The following is a 23920-nucleotide window of genomic DNA, read 5'->3' on the forward strand; positions in this document are numbered from 1 at the left end:
TCCCACGCAGGCTGACCACGAAAATTAGATAACTGTGTGGGAACTTGTGAGGCACCACGCACGCCGAGGAAAATTACCCATTGCCGGGCGTGATGTCAGCGAATGAAATGAAACTAGAGTAAATCCGCTTTTATATTTGGGCGGGATCCGATGAGATGTCAACCCAGGCCCCGCAGTAGGAGCCCAACGGCGGAGGGGGCGTTGGCCAGGAATAAGTAGCCTCGAGAGACTAGTGTGCCCCGTTCACAAAGCATCTAATTTGAAACATAAATGTTGCAGGATCGCGCGTGCCGCGTGAAGGGTGGGGCCTGAAAGGGATGGCGCGTTAGCAGCGCCGGCGCCCACCAGCCGCGCAGACTCACGAGTGTAGGGAAACTGCGGAGTCTGCTTGCTGGCGTGGGAGAGAAAGACAACTTTATTACGCAATAATAAGAGAGTGGTTCCTCAGCCCTGGAGCACACGGGCTGTACAGTGTGGTCCCTAGAAATATTTGCCGAGAGAAGTAATTGGAGCACGGGAGCTGTGGCCGAACCTCATAGGAGCGCCTTCACAGAGACCAGTATGCCGCGAACAACGCTCGAAGCCGCGTCGAGAGAAGTGGGTTAAGAAGTACAGAGGGGCTATCGGCGTCGGCAGGCACGCATGCGTGTTCTGCTCCTTTAGTTTACCGCCGGTGCAGCTACACGGCGCTCCTATGCGGTTCGGCCACAGCTCCCTTGCTCCAAGTACTTCTGACGGCAGCCCTGGTCAGAAGCAGGAGCTGGTCCTCAGGTCGACAGCTGTACAGCAGTATGTCCCACTGATCAGGGGAAGAGGATGGCCGGGTTCAGGGGCGGAAGGTCTTAGTTTTTCGTGCAGTCCAATAATATGTGTGTCAGAGTTCCTGGTTCCTGGCAGAATTTGATTGATTGTAGGATTTAACGCACCGACGCACCGCAGGCGATGAGGCGCGCCGTTATGGAGGTCTCCGGATTAGTTTTGACCACCTGGGGATCTTTAACGTGTGCCGAAATCTCGTACACACGGGCGTTTTTTTGCTTTTCGCCCTTCCTGGCAGAATTTACACTTATCAGATTACTGTGTAGGAAAGAGCAAATGCATATGAACGAAGTGGGGAAATGTGCCTCCTTGAATTTGTCTGAGTGTGGTTTCTTGGCTTTTGGTCAAAGATGTGTGACGACTGGGGAAGGTCTGTCTCGTGTTTCGGTAGTATTGGGTGATTTCCTGGTAGGTGAGGAGAGGTGCACAAGCAGCCCCGGTCTGAGCCGCTCAGTGAGTGAGGTGTCGAGCCTGTCGATGAGCGAAATTGTTGTCCGTCAATGCTGGGTGGGGGAGAGTCCGCACAATGTCCACCCGACGGACAGGCGGATGTTCTTTCGGAAACCGGCTTGTGGCGGGGGCCACCGGTCCCCACAAGAGCCTGCGGCAGGCGGCTTGTGAATCAGTCAGCATGATCTTTGGAGGTGGTTTGGTTATGCGGGAGAGCGCAATAGCTTGTATAGCAGGAAAGAAGGTGGCTGGAATGATTTGCGCAAAATCGCAAGGAAACAAAAGCGGAGAGTTTCCGCCGGGTTTTCGCCTTGGGAGCACCTCGGCAGGCCTGGTAAGCGCCCCGACGAATGTTCTTCCTGCCGGTGAGCAAGTATGTTGCGCTCGGCTGTGGACGCACGTTGGCCGCCCGCTTGCCTCACTTGTTCGCCAGACAGCCGTTTCTTCGAGTGCTCTGAAGGACGCCGGAGCGCCCTGTTTCCCTGTGTACACAAGTTCAGCGCACGGGCGAACGCAAAAGCTGGCAAAGTGACCTCGACTGCTTGACAGCAGAATTCATTTCCTTAAAACGCTAGTAAACGTTCGTTTGTTTTGTTAGGCAATTAGGCAGCACCATATGCATCAATTCATTTACTTCTTTTACCCTAACCTAGCTCGTGAATGGAAGAAAATAATTTAATGCCGGCTAAATGGGCGTGGTCTGCTTTACTGCAGCGCACTGAAATAACTACGTGTTTACTGTGAGCAATGGTTGCAGTTTGCCTTTATTTGCGACAAAATTGTTAATTGCAACGAATTTGGCGCCTCAGCGCAGACGACAGAGCAGCGATGTATTTCGAGTTTTGCCCCTCAGAGTGTGAGTGGCACAATTTCTCTTCGGCGTCGGTGGCAGGTAATTTGCTCCGCCAACAGGGAGCTCACTTCAACGGGCAAGACAAGAACGCGCACTCTTTCCGAGCAGGATTGTACGCCGAATGCGCAGTCGCATCGCTTAGAGCCGGCTGGCCACACATAGCATGGTCCGAATTTGTGGGCGTTCCCAGCGCGACTCAGCAAGAGGCAAAAGATGTGGATCACGGCGAAACCATGGCGAAGCGGCCGACTACGCCGGTGAGCGCCACGAGAACCACCATGACCCAGACCACGAAGGGCGTGACACCGTCCACGTGGCAGTCCTCGGAGATGAAGTAATTGATGGCCACGGGCTTGCCCAGGCCCTCGTCGTTGGCAAACTTGCCCATGTTGAAGTTTTTGCGCTTCTCGAAGGCTATGGCGGCGGAGGCGGGGACGTCCCGCTGCTGCCGGTACGCCAGGAGCACGTAGCGGTGCTGGCCCGAGCCGAGTGGCGGTTTCGGGCCCCGGTACTTGTAGAGCAGGGTGCCCGTCTTCAGGTCCACGGGAGCGGCGACGTCTCCCGCGTCCACGTTCACCACGAGCCAGTGCAGGGTGGGCCGGAACTTGGGCTCCCTGTAGCTGGGGGCGTCCGGGTCGAGCATGGCGATCGCGTACTTGTAGCCAGCCGTCCGCGGAAATTCCACGCTCATGGGCTCGCTAGACGCCTGCTTGGGAGTGAAGGCGTTGCCCATCTGGATACGACCTGCCTCGAAGCTGGCCTTGAGCATGGCCTTCGGTAGCGCCTCGATCAGGTCCGGAACGATCCCACTTCGGGTCGCCTTTTCCAGGAGCGCGAGCTCCCGACGTTTGTCGTCGCAGCAGGCGCGCCTAGACAGCAGCAGGACCGCGAGCAGCGCCCGCCACGGCGCCACCGCCGGAGAGCCCATTTCCAGAAGTTGCTGCGACGGCGGCTGTTTACCGAGTGGCCGCTGGTGCTGGAAGCGCCTTCTTTGCAAACACTCGACGAGAGAAGCGTTCGCAGGTCAGCGCACCCGTGGTAAAACAGGAGATCGCAAAGCCGCCGCCGACATCGCAGCCCTTTCGGCAGCCGCGGCGGTCAGCGATGGCTGCGCTGGTGGCAATGATGACGATGATAGTTTCTAGGGGAATGACCCTTATCAACAGGCACATACCCTATCACACCTGGCAGACTCGTTGCAATCGCATAAGCCTAAAAGACGCCACTCGCGGCTAGTGGGCGACTTGTATACGTTCTTCTCACACTTCTGACTCGAAAGCGCTGTGGGCAGGAAAAGCGTCGTCGGATCTGAGCGTGCGTGGCAGCGGCACGGCTGGCAAAATTGTCGGCGAGGCAGAGAGGGTAAAGATACGGCAATTTATCCCAATAAAAAAATGGGATGGTTTTGCATTGGACGAGAATAGAATAATGGCAACGGCGGATCTGTCCTGGGCGTTGCGGCCTTGGACTCGGAAAATCTCAACAACCGGCACAAGAGGTGCTTGGCAAGTTATTGCTCACTAATGCTCAGGGGAGCACACGTCAATGCTTTATACATAGGCCTTAAACACTCCCACTGGGCTAAATTGGCCAGGATTTGCCAGTGAGGGCTGCGGCGCGTTCATTCATAGCGCATAGATGGCATTGAATCCGCGACTCTTGAGAAGTGCTGCTCGGAGAATTGAGCGCACGCTGCTTGGCACCACCTGCTGGGCACTGCAGGCTGCGAACACAGCGCGGGCCTCGAGCGCCACTAGACATCCGGGCTGCGTGCGCCACAGTCGTGGTGCAGGCAAAACCACGAACGGCGCTCAGAACGACGTCCGTAGCAATTGGCGACGGCGCTCTCGTGGAAGATGGAAGAGGAAGGAGTTAACACGGCGAAATACGCAGAGAGGAGGCGCGAAGCCATATCCGTATTGCTTGAAAACGAATTCGCACTTTAGTTCTAGAAATGGCCGCCAAAAATAAAAAAAAGAACTATGGTATACATACTAATCTACAACCCCTCAAACTTAAACCACACCAGTTCAATTACAAAACTCGAAATAATTACTTGCATGGCAAGAACGGAAGCAGCTCTCCGCGTTGTTGAATGGAACATTCATCTTTTCGCATTCGTAGCCAATAAGAGGTGCTCACGTATCCTTGATTTTTTTTTTGTTTTTTTGGATTTGCCCGCTTAAAGAGTGCAAAGGTGAAGGACGCAGTTGGCTACTTCAAGTAGTGTTACCACTGTAACTATCGTGCTCAAACTTAGAAGTTTAGGCCTCAGTAAATGTCGCTAACGTACGTTTCTAAACGAAGCGCCGCAAGCCAATCACTATTGTCTTTTTCCCCCTCGAACGGTTACTGTAAATGGGCAGACAGCCGCGTTGGCATCACCAAAGAGGACGCGTCTAGATAGCGGGAACGCACTGCGCTGCTTTCCTGTCTTTATCATCCGCACAGTTCTCGCGCAGTCTCCGAAATTCGTTTCCAACCTGAGGGCAGCATTCACTTCGAGACCGTGCCCTATCAGTGGTTCTGCCAGACTCGACGAGCTGCTGTGCTGCTTTCGGGGATGCGCGCCAGTCCCGTGTTCGGCAGGTGCCACGCGGACCCAAACTTCTTTCGGAGCCAATCACCTAGTTTTAATGCGTATCATTCTTTGCCGAATGCCCCCACAGCCAGGAGGGTGTAACGCCCTGCATTTCCACAAAAATGCAGATATCGCGACAGTTGCACATGTAATCGCTATAATGGCCTAAATGGAGATAACTGGTCGCACGAAATTTTGAAAACTAAAAAATAAGAAAAATATAAAATACGGAAAATGGCGAAAAGTGTAACGCCCTGCATCTCTACAATAACGCAGATTTCGCGAAAGTTACAAGTGTAATCGTTGTAATAACGTTAATGGAGATAATTCATCAGACGACATTCTGAAAAACTACAAAATAAGGAAAGTAATAAAAAAATGAGGAAAATGTCAAAACGTATACCGCATGCCATTTCCCGAATAATGCAGAGTTCGCGAAAGTTCCCCCTGTTATCGCTATAATAGCGCAAATGGACGTAATTGGTCGAACGAAAATTTGAAAAACTAAAAAGTAAGAAAAAATTAAAATAATTACGAAAAATGGCGAACCATGTAACGCCCTGCATTTCCGAAATAAGAATATTTCCCGAAAGTTTCACTGCAATCGTTATAATAGCTTAATTTGAAGCTAATTCCTAGGAGAGGATTTAGAAAGACCAAAAAATTTGGCTCGGAAAAACTCACACTCAAGACAGGCGGCATAAGAATATATGCATTAGTAGATAATTCTCTGAAGTTCTACAGAGTTTTTTACCCTCTGGTGTGTAGTCGGACTATCGTGCAGGCCGTCCACCGGCCGCTGCGGGCGCCGTACAGAGGTGCCGAAGACGTCTGACCTATCTGACACCGAGTAATCTCGCACTAAAAATACTGCTACCCTCGTAAGTCAGTTGTTGGGAAACACCATGAGCCACCCCCTTTTTTTAGCGTTGTTTGCTGCGGAGGAGGGGAGGAATGCCTTTCATAATGACGACTGCTGCGTCATTATGACGTGTGAGGAGTGGAAGGAGGCGTCGCGCCGCCCAGACTCACTGGTTGCCCTGGCGGCCGCGGTCGTCGCCAAAACGGCGGCCACCATGGCCACCCGACTGTGCTCAGTCTTCGTCTTCGTCCTCGAGCCCGGCCAGTGCGCGAGAGCGCGTGTGGCCCTGCGAATGGATCCTTCGCGTCCGTCTGCCGCCGCCGCCGCCGCGCTCCTGCTGGTAGTCGCCGTGGGCAGTGGCCACGCGGCCGGCGAGCTACGGGAGAGCCTCGAGAAGTCGGGAGTCATCCCCGACGTGATAGGGGAGGCGCCGGAGCGCCTGGCCGAAGTGGCTTTCCCCGGTAATGGCGGCGTCGTGCGCTTGGGCAACACGCTCTCTCCCGCGAAGACCGCTCGCGCGCCCAACGTGGACTTCAATGGAAAACCTGCAAGCTGGTGAGAAAGGGCTGCGCTTCCGCCACTCGCTTGCATTCACAGTTTGCGCCTTTAACGCACCGACGCTGCACTGGGGCGCTGAGGCACGTCGTAACAGAGGTCTCAGGATTAATTTTGACCCGCTGGGGATTGTTGACGTGCGCCCAAGTCTCGACACACGGGCGTTTCTGCTTTCCGCCGCCATCGGAAAAGCGGCCGCCGCTACTTGAAATCGAACCCACCCCCACGGGTTAGCAGCACGGCGCGTTAGCCACCACGAGGTCACGGGTTCGGTTCTCGGCCGCGGCGGCCGCTCTTCTGATGGAGGCAAAAAACAAAAACGCCCGTGTGTGCGAGATTTCGGCGCACGTTAAAGATCCCCAGCTGGTTAAAATTAATCCGGAGCCCTCGACAACGGCGCGCCTCATCGCCTGCGTTGCGTCGGCGCGTTAAACCCTACAATTAATTAAGTTCTTATTCGCCAGTGCGGGATTTTGCTCAAATACGAACCCCATCCTCGCTCAAAGTCTAAAACATCGGTTTTTGTGCTAACAGCAGGGTATTGCATCAATCTTATTGCCTCCCAAAATTGTGAGGAAATGCGGTTGCGCATAGCTCTTCGCAAATGTATTCGTTAGCGGCCTAAAAGTATCAACTGCATTTTTTCTTCGGCAAGTGATTAGCCGCCACAAAGACAGGTGTTACTCTGGTTAGCCGCGGGGTAAATGCGGCCGCTTTTATAACTAAAACCCAGCGCGGTGGCTGAGGCGCTGTGGCGCTCAAGGACATTCCATCCCGGCCGCTGCGGTGGCTGCTTTTCAGACGGGCACGAAAAGCAAAAGTGGCCGTGCGTCGAGATTTGGGCGCGTGACCCCAGCAGGCGGTCAAAACTAATCCGGGGGAGCCCTGCACTAGGGCGCGCTCCAAAGGCCGGGTGAAACACTGCAATCGTCGCCATCGGCTATTACAAGGAAAACCCGGAAGGACGTGCACGTTCGTAGCCTGACAGCTTGTCTCTCCCCCTTCTCCTCACCACCCACGACACGCAGAGAGAGAGATAAAAAAACGCAGGGCGTGAACCATTTCTATGCAGGATCGGGACAACGGGAGAGCATTTTGGAGAGGAGCAAACGCAACAAGCAGGAAAACGTCTTTTTTTTTCTCCCACGTGCCTACAACTGAATATCTCTGATGTGATGCGACGATTCTAGCGGTCCGTATGAACCAGTTCCGCTGTCGTATTCAAACCTCAAGTGGTGTCCCCAAGAAGTACAGCCAATTTTCAAGTGCGCTATACAGCTTAGTGAGCTCTCCGTAAAGGCAATGCTACGTGTGTACATCAAATGTGAGCGTGTTGAAACGCGCTGGCGGAATTTTAGTGATGTCACATCGAAATATATTACAGGCGCCGCCAAGCGAGGCTCTGACGCGTCTCCTAAAGCTCCTTCCGTTTAGCCCTAGAAACGCCGCCTGTAAAACATTGCCTGCCAGGCCACTAGCTTTCCAGCGGGAGCAGAAGGACGCAGCTGCGGCATGTCCGCTGGAGCGTGCCGCACAAGGAGTGAGCGGCCGAAGCAGGCGTTCTAGGGGCTCTTTATGGGCAGGGAGGAGCAGAACGGCCACTTTGCGGAGGCTGGACAACGCATGTAAATCCATTGGTGTGGTTTCCTGGAAGCGGCGCTGCCCGGCGGACGCTGACTGCCCTGCAGGCCGGGAGCAAATGCTAGCTTGCGGCATTGCGCGGAAGAGAGCATCAGGGAAGCGGCGGTGTGGTCATTAGCGTCGACAGGTGCGCTACGGGCAAGCCTATACAGGCGGCTTTGATGAGCCACACTTTACCTGATGCGCGACGACTTTACCGGGCGCCGTTCCTTAGCCCACCGCCGCAGCAGTGTCACATGGCTAGCTATCATTCCACCATCGTCTCCGGCCCCAGCAGCACCGTTGCTGGCGTCTGACTGCGCAACAACGGTGGTCGGGATCAAGGGGGACTCGTGGCTAGACTGGCATTCTATCGTAGGCCTGCAGAGCGCTAGAAACTATACCGACGAAGGACGACAGGGGCCGGGCGGTCGCCAGCCATCGCCGCTCCATTTTGCACGCTGTTGTCCGCGGCCCATCGGCACAGCTTGCTCGCGTTGGGACGCGCAAACAATGAGCCCAACTTGTCCGTCATGCTCGCTCACTCGTCTTCCATGCACCCTCGAAGCCGTGGCAGGGAATGTCATTCGACAGACTGCGCCGTGGTTGAGCCGTCTAAGCGTTGCTACGAAGCTTGGATGCCTCCCCCGGTCACAACTGTTCATGGAGTCACCGCTTCACACACCTGAAGGGCCGTATTCATTTCCGGTATTGAGAGCTGTATGCAGTTTTGATCTGTCATATTACACTCCCATCTGCTCTTGCCAATAGATTCATGTATGGCAGTCCCTGGGCGGTCCTCCACCTCTATTACAGGATTGCAAGGGACCTGTTGCATAAAGCGCGGTCAGAGACGGTAACGTTGGTCAGAGACGCGGGTGGTGGCGGCGAAAAATCACGTCCTCAGATTCAGTGCACCTCGAGCACCCACCGTGCACCCTCGACCGCGCTCTCTGCTGCAGCACGCAATGCACGTCTCGCCATTCCAGGTACACGGTGATTATGCTGGATCCCGATGCGCCGTCCCGCGCCACTCCCACGATGCGGCACTGGCTGCACTGGCTGGTGGTGAACGTGCCGCACAACGACACCATACCGGTGACCAAGTACGCGGGACCGAAGCCGCCACCAGGCACGGGAAAGCACCGCTACGTGCTCCTCGTGTACGAGCAGGCCAGCGCCTTTTCCCGCCTCCGCGTCAGGAGCTTCCCCAAGGAGCGCGGACAGTTCGACCTCGCCGGCTTCGCCAAAAAGGTCGCCTTCAAGAAGCTGGTGGCCGCCAATTTCTTCTACGCCCAGCACTCCTAGATTCGCCTCGACACGTCTGCCGACAGTCAAGTCAAAGTGAAAAAAAAAAAAAATGGCTGCTTGTCAACCACAGTGTGCCTCCATTGCTCGCTCATTGGCGCAGTGGGTGTCGTTTCGATTTCTCCATTTGAGCGTTCGTTCCCCCCTCAATGCCTAGCACCGTCGATAAGAGCAGCTGCGATTTCCGCCTTTGATAGTGTGCCGCCCGGGAACACCGCGTCTCGCCTGGAATTAGTGTTTCGCCCTGAAACCTGCAAGTGTTGAATGTGCGTTAGCTGGCCCGGATGTCCTAAGCAGTGGTGGGTGGAAAGCCCGAAAACAAACGGTATATTTGAGGGAGCCCAACGGCTGGTTACAGGTGACCCTAAGGTTCTCGGTTTCCAGACATCGTTGCTGGGCCAAACCTCTCCGTGTTGTCCCCAAAGGTGGTAACCGTTCATGTCCTGCACGCCTTGTGGCGATGAAAAAATGGTTCAGCGACACTCGAGTGGCATTAAAATACCATCAAGACAAGAAATTTGAATGAAAGGAGATAAAGCCGGTAAACATAATTAGGATACAATTGAAAATTGAAGAAATATTTCCATAATGATAATTTTAATGGTCGTTTTAATTAGCTTAAGCAAACTGGTTTATTATATACCAATTATTCTGATTGTTTTTAGTAGCGTTCCAATGTGGCCGCCGGCGGGTGTGTGTGCTGCCTCACGGAAAAACGGAAAAAGAGCGCTCGAAGCGCACATCTCTGAAAATAATGCAATAAAGAGACAGCTAGCTTCGGTCACGCAGAACAAAAATTTCCCACTTTGGCATGTACACATCCACGTACTACAAGCGTGGCGGCCCGCACGCACGCCATTATATTGCCTGGCTGTAACGCATGCGAAATGGAAGCTCTTTAACCGAAGCTTCAATAAATGGATAACTGGAACTGTATAATTTGGCTCGGCTAAGCTGCATAGACAGCTTGCCGGCCGCGGCGGTTGAGATACGCGGCGGCTTACGTTATCCGGGGAAGCTCCGCACCCGGCCCGAAAGCAGCAGCAGCAGCAGCGCCCTCCCCCGTGAAACCGGGTGAAGAGCCGAAGAAAGCTTCGCGTTAAAAATAGGACGCGCATCTACTCGCTTCGGTGGGAAATATCGTCCACATACGAGAGCTTTAAACGCTGCAAAATATCGTCCAAATACGATAGTTTTAATTCTGTCACGTCTGCCACATGAATGCCGAGGTAACGTGAATGCTTCTCTTCCCTCCCCCACTCGATAGACACGGGGGAGCTTTTCCAGTGTACGCGCGGCACCTATAGTGAAACCTTTCGTTACTGTTGATCTTCGAACACTGCCCCGAGGTCCAGGCCAGCTCTCTTAGTATTTTTCGATCAAAATATAATTTTTCAGCCGTACGTATCTTTCGTTTGCTAACGCGAATACCAAGCATACATTTATTTTTAATTTAAAGAAAACTGTGAGTACTTGCAGTTGTGCATTGATGTTTTGCCTCAAGTATGTGTAGTGTTTTGTTTTCGATCAACAATGTTGACAAGTTCTGAGACTATTCTCTATTATAACGTATCGATATGGGATAGTTGGGGTTCCATCACATGAAATCAGTCTAAGCGCCAAGCACGACTTCGGCAAAAAGATATTAATAGGACAGAGTCGCTGCTATCAATACCAAGATTTCTAGGTGTTTCTAGATTTAGTGCTTAGGTGAGGTCTTGCCAATATAAACTTGTCTTTGAAGAAACCTTTCTTTTGGCAGGATGGCTGAATGGAGGGACGGACGGACAGACATTTTCGGGTCTTAGTAGACGAAGAAACACTATAGTCTTCACGAAGGAGCCAAAGGAATATATTACCCCACTGGGCATCTTGCAAGCACTCCGCCTCTGCTTGCGTGATTGTGCCGCCTGTAAGCACGACCGGAAAAGGTCGGCGTGTTTCTGCCACGCCGTTGCCAAGGTTAATTGCGTAATGATTGTCACTGCAGCCACTGCGTCAATCGGAGACGGCACACCCCAGATGCAAGCGGGGTTTCGCGGTGAAGGGCCTCGGACGCGTGGCGGGCTGTGGGCCTTTGACTGCTCGCCGTGCGAAAGCAGTGAGGAATGGCCGCAAGGAGGCCGAGGGTCAGCCCAGCAGCAGCAGCAGCCTTCGCGAAGAGCCGCCGAGGTAGGGGGCCACTGCGTCGGGCTCCTGCAACCAGAGAAAGAAAAATGGAAGCCGTCCAGGAAAAAGCGTCGCATTAAGGAATCGCTCGAATCCACACTCGACCGATTGTGAAAGGGCCCAGCGGCCGTGCAAGACTGATTGGAAAGCGCTCGCTCATGGGCTGGTTGTAGCAAGCCTTGGTCGTCTCTCACTCATCTCGTCGCGCTTTTTGTCTGCGCTTCTTTTTTGCTCTGAGGGCGCCTTTTTCCGCTCGCTTTTTCTTGTTACGTGAAATGATCGCGCAGCGCCATTCTCCGCTGGGAGCGAAGTTCGCAGCCACACAGTTGCAGTCAAAAAGAGCTGCTTCTGGAAGTGTTTAAAGCTGTGCAGCTCCGGTTTCGAAAGCTGCGCAACAACAAAAGAGCGGCTTCGCTCATTACTGTTTCTCGATGAAAATTGATTCCCCGCTGGGAGATGCCTGAGCCAGGGCCTAAATGGCTTTGCTTCGTAAAAACGAAAGGAAGAAAGAAGCGGAGAGGGGGGAAAAGGTAGCGCTGAACGTCGTGCAGCAGCCGTATTACGACTGCGCCAAGCGGAGCTGTGATTTGCCGCAGCAAGTCCGGCTTCTTCGTTCTTCTGGACAGTAGTGACACGAACTGCTCGTACGCGCATCCCACGAACGCTACAGCAGGCAGCAGACTAGCCAATCTCTACAGCCAGTGTCCGGCCTCGTGCTTGTGCCCGTGTCGCTGTGCGAAGGCATTCTATACGGTCACTCGAAAGGCTCCTGCATTCGTGAACGCTATGCTGTGGTTCTTTTTGCTGCGAAGCAGTGTATGTCTAACCCGCTCCCCAATTTGGACTCGGGGCTCCTCCTCGCTACCGCCGACCGCTCTACCCCAACTGCTATTCCCACCGATGTCTTTCACAAGTTGCGCTATCAGATTTTTGCGGAGAACACCCTGAAGCGCGAATAGGCGTAAAAATGACCGAACCCGTCCCCGCCGCTGTGGCCTCCTCAAATTCCACCTCGCGGAGTAGGTGTAATTTGAAGATGCAACTTGTCCGGCTGGAACACCGGCGTGAGCCTATAATTCTTCGTCAGTGTGAAGTGTTTACCGAGCGACATTTTCGCTGGTGTATATTTCACGCCCAAGTAGGCACCCATCACCAGTGGCCGGTTTTGCGTGCACGGTTTGCCGGGGGAGGGGTGCGTAGAAGTGGGGCGTGCCGCAGAGCTGGGCTCAATGCCGCCACCGATAATGCCCGTTGGGCTGTGCCGAGATTTAAACGTGCAAGTCTCATGGCTCAATGCGTCCTGTCAGCTGCCCTCCGCAATCGAGAGGTTTCGGTCTGGGTTGGTGTGTCAATCTGACAGTATAAGATACCTACAACGTAAGATGGAACGGACAGTCATGTCTGTCCGCTAGAATAAAGCTCGAGATCTTCTAGCTTTAACTCGCTATGGGACGGACGCATGCCGTTCGCTGGGGAAAAAAGTTGGTATTTTTCCTTTCGGATGATGCCTTGGTTTGCACACGCACAGGGCACGACCAGTGATGCGAATGATTTCCCGCCGAGGGAGATACGGTTATCGCTTAGCTAAACGTGCTTCTGCTGCTCACGCTCCGGTCGGGCTGAGCGGACCGCTTGCAGCGAGCGCACTGTCAAACATCCCCCTCGCGAGGGGCACGATCAAAGGCAGAGCATTTCCGGGGGCGCACGACGTTAAGTAGTTTGCGTTACGTTAATATTGTTGCACTTGTGGCAACTGCTGACGAGAGAGCGCGGCGATGAGTGCCTTCCAGCCTCGCCGACAGCCGCCTTTATCACGCCACGATCGCGCCACGCGCGCGCGATGCTGACGTCACGATCACGCCACAGATGTTGTTGATCCCACAGAGTTTCTCAGTATTACCTAGAGCGGAAAGTGTCGCTGCGATCGCACGCCGACATGGGAATTGTGGGTAGTGTGCGAATCGGATTGGCAGCAAGTGGCTAGTGCAAAGAGCTATGGATTAGGCTTCCCTGCTCTGAAGCGTTTGTTAGTTCTGTTTTCGGGATGCCCTGTTTGGCATTCAATGGCTATCACAGACATGTCTAAACAGCAGCGTGATTAGCTCTTAACGCATGTGCTCGCGTTAGCGGGGAGTTTGTTCAGATGAAGGGGTGACCACATGCAGCGACGGCGACAAGCGACGCGAAAAACGCAACCCAAAAGGTGCAACAACAGAGTGTACTTGGCCAAAGCGACAAGCGAATAAAATTAATACACTGCCGCCTATGTACCCTGTCGTCGTCCCTCGTCGCTACAGTTCACTGTATCGCCGCTGCCGCTCGCTTGTGGGCTGCTTCCGGCCGTCAAAAAGCGAGCGAGGGCCCCGGCGGCCGCTTCCCGCTGTCGCCACTAAACAAGCTTCGCTAGCACACACTATGCGTTTTCTGCACCCATTCTGTTACAATTTTCGTGTCGCTCGTCGCCGTCGCTGCGTTTACTTACCCCTTGAAGCATGCGCTGCCTTGGACAGGCGCAATGGGGCAACACACATAGCAACTCGACAAGCCAGTATTTATTTGCCATTTGAAGCATTCACGCAATTTCATAGCTGCCAATTTCATAATGCTTTGCGCGCGTACTTGAAGACTTACTTGCGGTAACAGGCTTCGCTTCCACGTTAATTTATATTTGCTTAGACAAAACAAATAAACACAACGCGATTACATCATTCTTGCATCTATAATGCTGCATCGCCTGCCAAGGCGCGTAGCATACGATAATGAGACTAATGAGACGGAGCAAGAACACAGCTTTAGACAATATAAACAATTTTTTTTCAGCTAAATATTACAAAAAATGAAAGAAAACCTCACCCAGTTTGAAGGATGTAAAAACTTAAAAATATATCCGAGACGGCCCGCTGTATCTGGCAGCGTGAGCCAAAGGCAGGACCTCTACTTTTTTTCTTTTCTTAGTAACCCTCTAATTTGTTTTGCAGCATAAGACCTCGAACACAGTGCCTTACACAAAACAAAATTTGTTGACAGCGGCACTTTCGGCAGCAATTTTTTAAACAAAAACTCAATTGGCGTAGCCACAAAGTCTTTGCCGGCCATGCCATGCCGAACTTCCGGCCGAACTACACACTATGGCGGCACTCATGGAGGCGTAGAGCGCTTCCGCCCAATCACGTTGACGCTAGCGCCAGATTCCACTCTAGGTAAGCTAGTGAGAAACTTGAGTGAGATCCCGCGACGCACGCGCCCCCACCTGTTGGGCGCGAACCGACCGTGGAGAGAGCGCGCGATGCGAGCGGAGAGTAGGCGAGGAGGAGCGGGGCTGACAAGAAAGCGCGGCGATGAGCGCGTTCCAGCCTGGCCGACAACCGCCTTTATCACGCCACGATCGCGCCGACAGGGCGCACCTGCGAGCGATGCGGACAACTACGGACGCCAAGAACGGGTGACATCGTGAGTTAAAGAAATGCTCTGCATTTAAAAGCGGAAATTGAAGAAGCGCCGGCCCAAACAGAAGCGCGAAGACAATATAAAGCCGGTGCCACCGCCGCTGCGTCCTCTAGTTCCAGATCGTCGAGTATCCGCAAGTCCATCCACAGTGAACGACAACTTGACCGCTTGGAACGCCGACGTGGGGCAATATTACTTGTTCAGTTGAAAAGTCTTCCAGAGAAAGATTTTCGGCGGTCTATTTCACTTCTAAGCCCGCGCACATAACCGGTTGCGGGCGTGCGCGGGTTGGGAGGTGGGAAGGGGCATGCGCCCGAAGCTATAGGTTTCATGCTCTTACATATGACATGTCCGTTGTGCTGCGGGAGGTTTAAACTTGGACGTCAAACGGCCCAGTGCGACTAGTCCAGTGTCCTCTCTCAGTGGTTGAGCCGATTGGGTTGGTGTGTTACACAGACAGTGAGATGCCTGCGAAGCGGGAGTAAAGCAGAGAGCTCCTAGTTAGACCGCGAGACAGAAGTTCGGCTCCTGCAAAGTTTCACTCTGATAATAGAGTAGGAAGTATGCACAATCTCAAATTACGAACAAACGTGTTTCCTTTTATGCACTCCGTGGACTGCGTGGAAGGGCACTAATTTTTTTCTTACTGATGGAATGTGGATAAAAACGAAGCAGTGGTTACTAATAGCGTAACCTATGGCGTGTGCCTGCGCTTACCATAAAACAGGCCAATGGCAGTGTGCCCACATTGCTTCACGCGGATTATTAGCCTGCAGGCACTCAGAGTGATTTCTTTGATCCATTGGAACGGGAGAAGTTGTTCCACGCCAAAGCGCACTAAAAATAACGCCTCCTATATGTCGCACATGCACCACTGAAGAAAAGAATATTATTCATTTATTTATTTATTTATCAGAGTACCCACAGCGCCTTTTCAAGGCATTACAGGGGGGGGAGAAAGTAGAAATTCATACAAAATACAGGCAGAACAGAAATATCACTTAAAGCACAATGACAAGCCAAAAGCCGGCATGTTCAACGAAGATACACTACAAAGAACACGAAAACACGAAGTGTACACAATTGTCACAACATTTCTGGGTAACTTATTCCATTCACTAATAGTTTGGGGGAAAAAAAGAATGCTTAAACAATTCGGTTCTACAACTAATTTCTTTTATTTTACAGGAGTGATCTGTCGTTAGTGAAACGTAGTCTGGACTCATTAAATAACTTTTGTCTATCCCTGTTTTGTTATGAAATATATTGTGAAAAAAGTTTAGTCTGAGTACTCTCCTACGATGCTGAAGCGAATCCCAACCTAGGCTGCGCTTAGCTGAAGATACACTGAAATTCCTTGAGTAATAATCTTTAAGAACAAAGCGAGTAGCCAAGTTTTGAACTCTTTCTAGTTTCTCGATATCAGATTTGAAACGTGGATCCCATACCGTACAACAGGGACGTACCCAGAGGGGGGGCCCGGGGGGCCCGGCCCCCCCCCCCCCCCGAAATTTTTTGGGCCATACCCCCCTTTCCCGAGCCACCTCTCATCGTCCTTCGCACACATTCTAAAGCGACGCCATACAAATCCTGGGCTTGATAGCTATTTGAGCCGCTTCTTTTTTTCGGAATGAGCCAAATCCACCTAAGGGGAATTTGAGAAAAAAAACGAAAGTTTGGAACCGGACCTAAATGCAGTGCTGTCAAAACTATTAAATGACACGTTTCGCATGTCAGCTAGGGGAAATCTATAGCGACAAGTAATTAATAATTATGCGGAGAATTTGAGCAATATTAAGATAAGTTCAGATTTGGCTCGTACTCATTTGAAACAGAGAAGTTGGTGCGGCATTCTTATGAAAACTTTAGAATCGACTTTCAAGAACGGTACGATACAGTTTCAAGCAAAAAAGGCAATAAACATGCTACAGAGCTTAAAAAACAGCTCTTTTCGAATGGCTCCGTAGGGCACTTTTTGACACGCCTGAAAACACTCATGAAGCTCTTCATTGCGTTGCCATAAATTTCCAAAACGCTTTACAAGAAGTCTGCTCAAATCATCTTCCATGGCTTGCCATGGCTTGTAAGAGGCCCGTAATTTGTTAGGTACGTAAATGAAAAATATGGGAGTAATAACAATAACCAGATTTACCGCGTAAGGACGAGGGAGACGAGATAAAATGATAGTATCACACCTCTCAGTTTCATTTCGTTCACTTCCGCTTCCGTTCACGTTATCCTACTCGTGTGTTGGCAGATCATTTGCCGATCTCCTCATTGCTGTCTGACCTCATGATAAGCCAGCTCTCAAAAGCAAAAAAAAAATTGACGCCAAAACGCACAAAACAGCCCGACACGTCACACCAACGCGAAATCCCATTGGGCAAATGAATTTGGCTCATTTTGATCCATGCCACAGCAGGGTCTGGCTCATTTTCCACACGAAGTAAGATCTGCGTACACGTTTGCAGGGAATTGTCGCAACTATTTATTTGGCACATTTTTTAGAGGAAAGTTGCCGGAATTTTCTTGGCAGTGCAGTTTTATCTGACTTAGTTTTGGTTTGTGGATTAGCTTCATTTCGAAAAAAAAAGACGCCTCATTTGTGGTCAACGTGGGATTAAAAAAAAAAAAAAACAGGCGAGGTATGTTTGCTCCTTTTACGCGGAAGCCAGTACCGCTGTACACTGGCTTCGTGCTCTGCTGCCGGCCTGCCACTTGCAATTCGCTGCACCCCCTTTACCCTGTTCGTCTGCAATTGGTGCTTCGGTTCTCTCAGACAGCAGTAACTTATCGCTTGTTTCGCCAGGGTGGCGGTTTCAGCGGCTCGGGTCGCATATGTTTTGGTGGGGAAGAAAATGTTTGTCTTTGAACATTCAACAAATCCCTCCATCCTAGCGCGCCGTGGTGTCGGCCGATACTATCGCCCATGCCTGGTGTTTGTGGCTCAACGAATTCCTTCCCTGAGCCGAACTCACAGCGCGTTTTTCACTAGTTTTCGTGGAAATGCTGCTTTTGTGTTTGTCGGTAAGAAGGGTAAGAAGTCTTCTTGCCGCAGAGAAACCCGCTGTAGGGTTTCTCTACGCAATGCCTTCCAACGTCCGGCTCGCGCACGTGTGCAGCGTCTGCCGAACAAGCCAAGGCGACACAAGGGCTTGGAACCGGATGGCGACGAGCGGAGTGGCGCGAGGGGATGCTTGACCCCACCGTCCGGCGCCTGTAACATTAAGCCCGCTTAGGGAAAGCTACCGTGGGAGTACAAAAGCCTTGTTCCATAGTCCGCGCGTCCGTCTGGACAAGAAGTATCGCTCAAAAAGGAAGCGCAACAACGTTACCAAGCCCGGTGACGGCAGGGTGACAAAGTGAAGGCGCGCATCGCAGTTGTACGGCGGCAAGAGACACCGGCGGCATTCCTTTGGACAACTAAAGGCAGTGACAGCAGCACTGTTGATTGACAGCCATTGTGGTTAATGGCTGCTATGCACAACGGCGGTGTAGTGATGCCAGCGCCGGTGGACCCCATCGGGGCGATGACCCTCCTCCCTTCTCGCAGCTTTGCCGTGTCCCCCAAGCTGTCGGCGGAGTCGCAGCCCTTTGGGACGGCCTTGCCGGCGACCTTCTACGCGGCTTTTGGGAAGACTCGTTTCCCCCCGACTTTCTGGGGCGGCGGACAGGGGGGAGCGGGGGTCAAAATCCTAATTGGTACGTATGTTGCTATGTGGAGGCTACTTCGCTTGCGACTGCATGCGCAATTTTGCTGAGTTTGTCTGGAGCTGCGGCCAAGAGCAGTCGCATGAAGACTTACTCTCGTGGCAGTTCCTGGGCGCCAGAGCCCCACGAATTTCTCGCCAACCGCGCGGCGGTTCGGCACCCGTTTTGGCCCCCGGGCCCCCATCAGGGATCATGCCGCGATACCCTTTTTGTGCGCTGCAGCACCTTCTAATTGTAATCCAGCTTTTATTACCATGTGTTATCTTATGTTCATGCTTCGTCGTCTCCTGTAAATAAGCGTAAATAGACTTTTTCTTCATCATCTACTTGCCTTGTCTCATCATCGGGTCCTTCACGACGACACCACCCACCTCAACAACGAGCCAAACTTTACTGGCGGGTTTACGGACCCCGAGCTGCATTCCTATGAACAGACCTCGAGAACACCGGGCTTCAGCGGGGAAGGGCACGGAGTCTAAGTGGCCAATGGTCAACATGAGAGAGACGGGGGGCCGCGGGTGAACGGTGAAAATGAATCCGGGCCGGACGTCTCGACGGACCCCAACCAGACTTTTGGCCGAGAGAAATTTCGGCTTGAAAATTGGACTGCGAACTGTGTCTTTGTATTAGAGAGGTTATGAAACCCCGGGTACATATGATAGCTTAGTCACGCGATGTCGGAATACCGTCAAGGTGTCGGCAGAGAGCAACGAGTTTACTTCACCAACGGGCCGAGCGAGAGGACAGAGGAGCTCATTCCCGCCTTGCAGGACAAGCCACGTAGCGACGTTGAGGAAGCGACAAGGCGCATCCCTGGATATAACAAGGTTCTTTACAAAATTGCCAAAGGTAAGCGCTGACGCGCTGGCGCGTGCCACCGTTTTTTTTTTTTTTTATCTACATTTCCAGCAGTCCAGTGCGTCTCGATACTGCAATTTCCGAGGCCTGAATCATTGGTGCTTTGAATGGCAGACCGTTAAACGTCGAACTCGGAGGCTGTTTAGGGTAATAACACACGGAATTAGGCGTATGACATCTACGATTTACCTAGCATTTTGTTTCCTTCCTTCATAGCTAGTAGCTACAGGTTTTGTTTGGAGAAAAATATGGAAGCGCAAGAGGGTTGCCACGGAGATCTGAACTCTCGAGTGCCTATGCACTTCCGTTTCTGCCGATTTCGATTGCGTATAACGTGTGGGATGCTCCGGAAATGTATAGTTACTGTGCAGTACGCGTATTTATTCCCGTAAATATTGTAATTACTGCCGTTCTTTTTTTTTTAATTTTGCAAACTTCGCGTAGGGATCTTTAACGTGCGCAGAAATCTCTAACATACGAGTGTTTTTGCTTTTCGCCTCCATCACAAGGGCGGATACAGCTAATTTCATTTCTCTATGCAGGTTTACGCGCATTTATGGTAAACGCTGCGCGTTTATCGTGTTTGTACTAGTCACGGCGGGTACCCTCGCCCTCTCCCCTAATTTGCATAGAAAAGTTACCTTGGGTTGGCCCCCCCCCCCCCCCCCCCCGAAAAAAAACCCTGGGTACGTGCCTGCCGTACAAGCAAACTCGAGTATGGGGCGAACATTCGTCTTGTTCAGCAACTCTTTAGTCTTCACTGGAAAACGTTTTGCGTTGCGACGTAGGAAGCCCAAAACACGACAAGCTTTCGCACACACATTATTTACATGATGGCGCCAAGACAGGTCCGAGGTAAGATACACACCAAGATATTTATGTTCGAACGTTTGATTAAGACATGTACCATTAATGGTATAGGAATAAACATGAGGCGTTTTCTTTCTCGTAAAGCACATGTACACAGATTTCTGTAGGTTTATCTGCATTCCCCAAGTTTTACACCAATCAAATAGCCTATTCAGGTCATGTTGAAGCGCGGCGCAGTCGTCGAAGTGATTACTAATTCTATATAATACACAGTCGTCTGCAAACAATCGTATTGTAGAAGAAATACCGTTACAAATATCATTCATGAAAATTAAAAATAATAGTGGACCCAAAACAGAACCCTGCGGTACTCCCGAACTTACATCGACATCTTCAGACTGCTGACCATTTACGACAACACGCTGCTTCCGGCAGTTCAAGTACTCTTCTATCCAACGAACAATTTCAGGGTTTATGTTATACCACGCCAATTTTTCTAGGAGGAGTGAGTGAGGAACAACGTCAAACGCCTTTGCTTAATCAAAAAAAAATAGTCCAGAGAGAAACCTTGATCGCATGCACAAGCAATATCATGAGTTAATTCTGTTAGTTGCGTCACACAAGAAAATCCAGCTCGAAAACCATGCTGTTGCGGGCTAAGCAGCGAGAATGAATTTAAATGGTTAATGATGCGAGTGAAAAGCACGTGCTCGAACACATTACATACTACACTCGTCAAAGAAACAGGCGCATAATTGGGTACGAGGCTACGTGGTCCCGAGTTTCCAGTCGTCTGTTAGAACTCCTTCTTTCAGTGACCCCCGAAAAAAGAATTCAAAAATATTTTGATAACAAGGCTGCACATGACGATAGCAACGCTGTAGGTAATTCATCGGGCCCCATGGCACTGGACGGTTTCAAACGTAAAAGCAGCTGCTCGATTCCGCGTATATCAAACTCAGTATCACCCATGGGTGCAGCACAAAGGAAGCCAAATTTAAAGTTATCTGTACCAGGCCGCCGTTGAGTAAAAACGGAACTAAAAAACGCATTGAAGCATGTGGCTTTCTCGCGACTATCAGACACCAATGCACCATTACATTCTAGAGTAGGAATCGACACTTGGTCCTTTCTATTTGATTTAATATATCGCCATAGTTCCTTCGGACGGATCACAACACGTTCGTTAAAAGAAAAAAAGAACGGGTTTTTGGCTTTCTTAACGGCTTCTTTAAACACATTCGTCACAGCTTCCAATTTTACTTTATTACGCGTGTGAGGATTTCTTTTGAAAGCCGCATAAATATTCTTCTTTTTGTTACTGATATGACGAACTGCTTTAGTGAACCGTGGTTTATTCTTATTACGGCGCGATGTCAATACCCCCGATGGTACGTACTGATCACGCAGTTCAAAAATTTTTATTTAGAGAACTTCCCACAACTCTTGAACGCCACAACTTTCGGAAAGTGTTTCGAAAACGTCATAATACCTGTCAGGGGAAAGGGAAATCTCAGCAGTATTGGCTTTCTGATAGTTATAAAGGCGTCGATTGCCGGAGTCTGGCATTCGCGCGTACTCAACGACATCTCACAAAAACTGCTTTGTGATCGCTTATGCCGGGCAGCACATGCGGCAAGCAATCTCCTGCCGAAATATTTGTCATTCAGGCATTGCGGAATCAGGGTGTACACGAACATTACGTAAGAATATTAGAGGATATCTACAATGGGTCTACAGCTACTATCACCCTCCATAAGGAGAACAGTAAAATACCTATAAGGAAGGGCGTCAAGCAAGGAGACACAATCTTTCCAATGTTATTCATGGCATGTTTACAAGAGGTATTCGGAACATGGGAATAGGTGGGCGTAAGGGTTAATCGAGAATACCTCAGTAACCTCAGATTTGCTGATGACGTGGGCTTGCTAAGTAAGTTGGGGGACGAATTGCAGAGCATGCTTACCGCACTGGACAAGCAGAGTAGAACCATGGGGCTGAAAATTAATATCCAGAAAACTAAAGTAATGATCAATAACCCCGGGAGAGCACAGCGGTTTGGGACAGGTGGCGAGGCAGTGGAAGTGGTAAACGAATAATCTACTTAGGCCAAGTTGTGACCCCGGATTCCATCCATGAGGCAGAGTTAATTAGAAGCATAAGAATGGGGTGGAGTGCATTCAGCAGGTATTCTCAGATAGTGAATGGCAGCCTGCCATTGTCCTTGCTGAAGAAAGTTTATGACTGCTGCACCTTACCCGTGCTCACCTACTCGGCAGAAACTTGGAGGCTCACGAAAAGGGTTCATCTTAAATTGAGGACGACTCAGCGAGCAATGCAACGGAAGATGATAGGTGGAACACAAAGCGGCAATAAGAGAGTGGAGTGGGTCAGGGAACAAACGCGTGTTAAGGGCATATTAATAGAAATTAAGAAGAAATGGGCGTGAGCAGGGCATGCAATACGAAGGAAAGGTAAGCGTTGGTTATTAAGGGTAACAGTGTGGATTTCTATAGAAGGCAAGCGTGGCAGGGGGGCGGCATTAAGTTAGATGGGTAGATGAGATCAAGAAGTTTGCGGGGATAAATTGGTCGCGGTTAGCACAGGACCGGGAGAATTGGAGATCTATGGAAGAGGCTTTTGTCCTGCAGTGTGCGTAGATAGGCTGATGATGATGATTTTTTCTTTCTCCCTCGTCAGAGCAAGCCGTGCGTCAATATGAAAAACGACGTAGGGGTCGATGTCTGGACCGGCAGTACTAAGCCGGACAGCGAACGTTATTCCTGATATTTAGTGGATGGTAAATAACATTTTTGAGTACGCTGCCACTCAGGCAATCTTGCTGATGTCATGACATGATTCAATACAAACTCTGTTGCTTGATTCTGATTTGGGAGCGAAAATTGGGGCGTTTCGTGTACAAACGTTTTTTGGTTGCACCTTGAAGAAAAAAGTCGCTTCAAGGCAGGAAATAGGTGCTCGTAAACAAATTTCTCTGTTTAACGAGGCAGTCGAAAACCGCTGTTACGGAGACGGGTGTTTCACGCCTTCCCTCCTGGCCACTTTCAAGGTATCATCATGTTATGTTTTCCAGTTTGAGTGGGGAGGGCGGAGGGGAAAATCTGTGTGCGCAGCTTGACGGCTGCCCGGCCCTTACAGCGCAAGGCGGCAGCATGGGCAAGCGACAATGCAGGCATAATTTCTGACGTGAGAATGCGAATGTGGTACGAATGCATCACAAGCATGGATCACTTTCGAACGTTCGACTTGCCTCACTCCGGAGCAGGCACATCAGCCGATACGGGGTCGTGCACTATGTGCCTAACCTCACTCACAAGCTCTGTCACGTTTTTGTTCATCCCCTAATTAGGACTTCGCGGGCATACCTCAGCAAAACTGCATGCCACTCACTCGCACTCAATAGAATACACTATTTATGCGCAAGCGCCTCCGCTGAACAAACACTCGCACAGACAGACAGCCATTTCGGTTTTAACTGGCCCAAGAAGGCTCACCGTCTTTCGAAGCCCTCGTGCAAGAAGGCGGCATGGCTGCTGAGAAAGGAGCAGCCTCGAAAGGAAGGCACGCGAAGTACCTGCAGGTGCACGGGCGTAAGTGGCGAAGCGCCTGCGCGCCGCTCACGAAGCACTCCACCCGGCACCCAACTGCGTCATGTCGCGGCGTCACGGGCGTGGTAACGAACCCCTCCACTCGGGGTGAGAAGGCGCTAGCGACGCCCTCCTTCTTAGCTGGGCGAGGGTGACCTTCCCTCTTCTCCCTACGGGGCGACGCGCGTCATAGACCACCGGGGAAGCCCACCTTCGGGACGCGCAGCGACCGCGCAGTGTCGGCCACTTTTGGCCTTTTTAAATGCAGA

General features: G+C 51.3%; 2 protein-coding genes, 1 long non-coding RNA gene and 2 pseudogenes across 3 annotated transcripts in view; 3 read left to right on the forward strand and 2 right to left on the reverse strand.

Annotated features, from left to right (window-relative positions):
- The window catches only part of LOC144147427 (high affinity cationic amino acid transporter 1-like), a 942196-nt gene that overhangs the window by 777689 nt on the left and 140587 nt on the right, over positions 1 to 23920 (forward strand). The gene's annotated exons all lie outside the window — the stretch shown is intronic.
- Positions 2124 to 4158, reverse strand: LOC144147428 (protein D3 pseudogene; annotated as a pseudogene).
- LOC144144705 (uncharacterized) lies at positions 5477 to 6124 on the forward strand. Its single transcript, XM_077676233.1, has one exon. The coding sequence runs from the start codon at positions 5609 to 5611 to the stop codon at positions 6122 to 6124; it is 516 nt and encodes a 171-aa protein (XP_077532359.1). The 5' UTR covers positions 5477 to 5608.
- On the forward strand, positions 8097 to 9468 carry LOC144147429 (protein D1 pseudogene; annotated as a pseudogene).
- On the reverse strand, positions 10873 to 23851 carry LOC144147430 (uncharacterized). Its single transcript, XR_013317928.1, has 2 exons — positions 23559 to 23851; positions 10873 to 11244 (listed from the first exon to the last, which is right to left on the reverse strand). It is a non-coding gene; the product is annotated as an uncharacterized LOC144147430 (long non-coding RNA).

The sequence above is a fragment of the Haemaphysalis longicornis genome, unplaced genomic scaffold (assembly GCF_048455015.1).
Source record: "Haemaphysalis longicornis isolate Haplotype H1 unplaced genomic scaffold, Haemaphysalis longicornis Haplotype H1 scaffold_7, whole genome shotgun sequence".
Lineage (NCBI taxonomy): Eukaryota > Metazoa > Arthropoda > Arachnida > Ixodida > Ixodidae > Haemaphysalis > Haemaphysalis longicornis.

What these genes read in the sequence shown, in the direction of transcription:
- LOC144144705 (XM_077676233.1), top strand. Translation starts at nt 5,609, where the DNA reads ATGAGCCACCCCCTTTTTTTAGCGTTGTTTGCTGCGGAGGAGGGGAGG.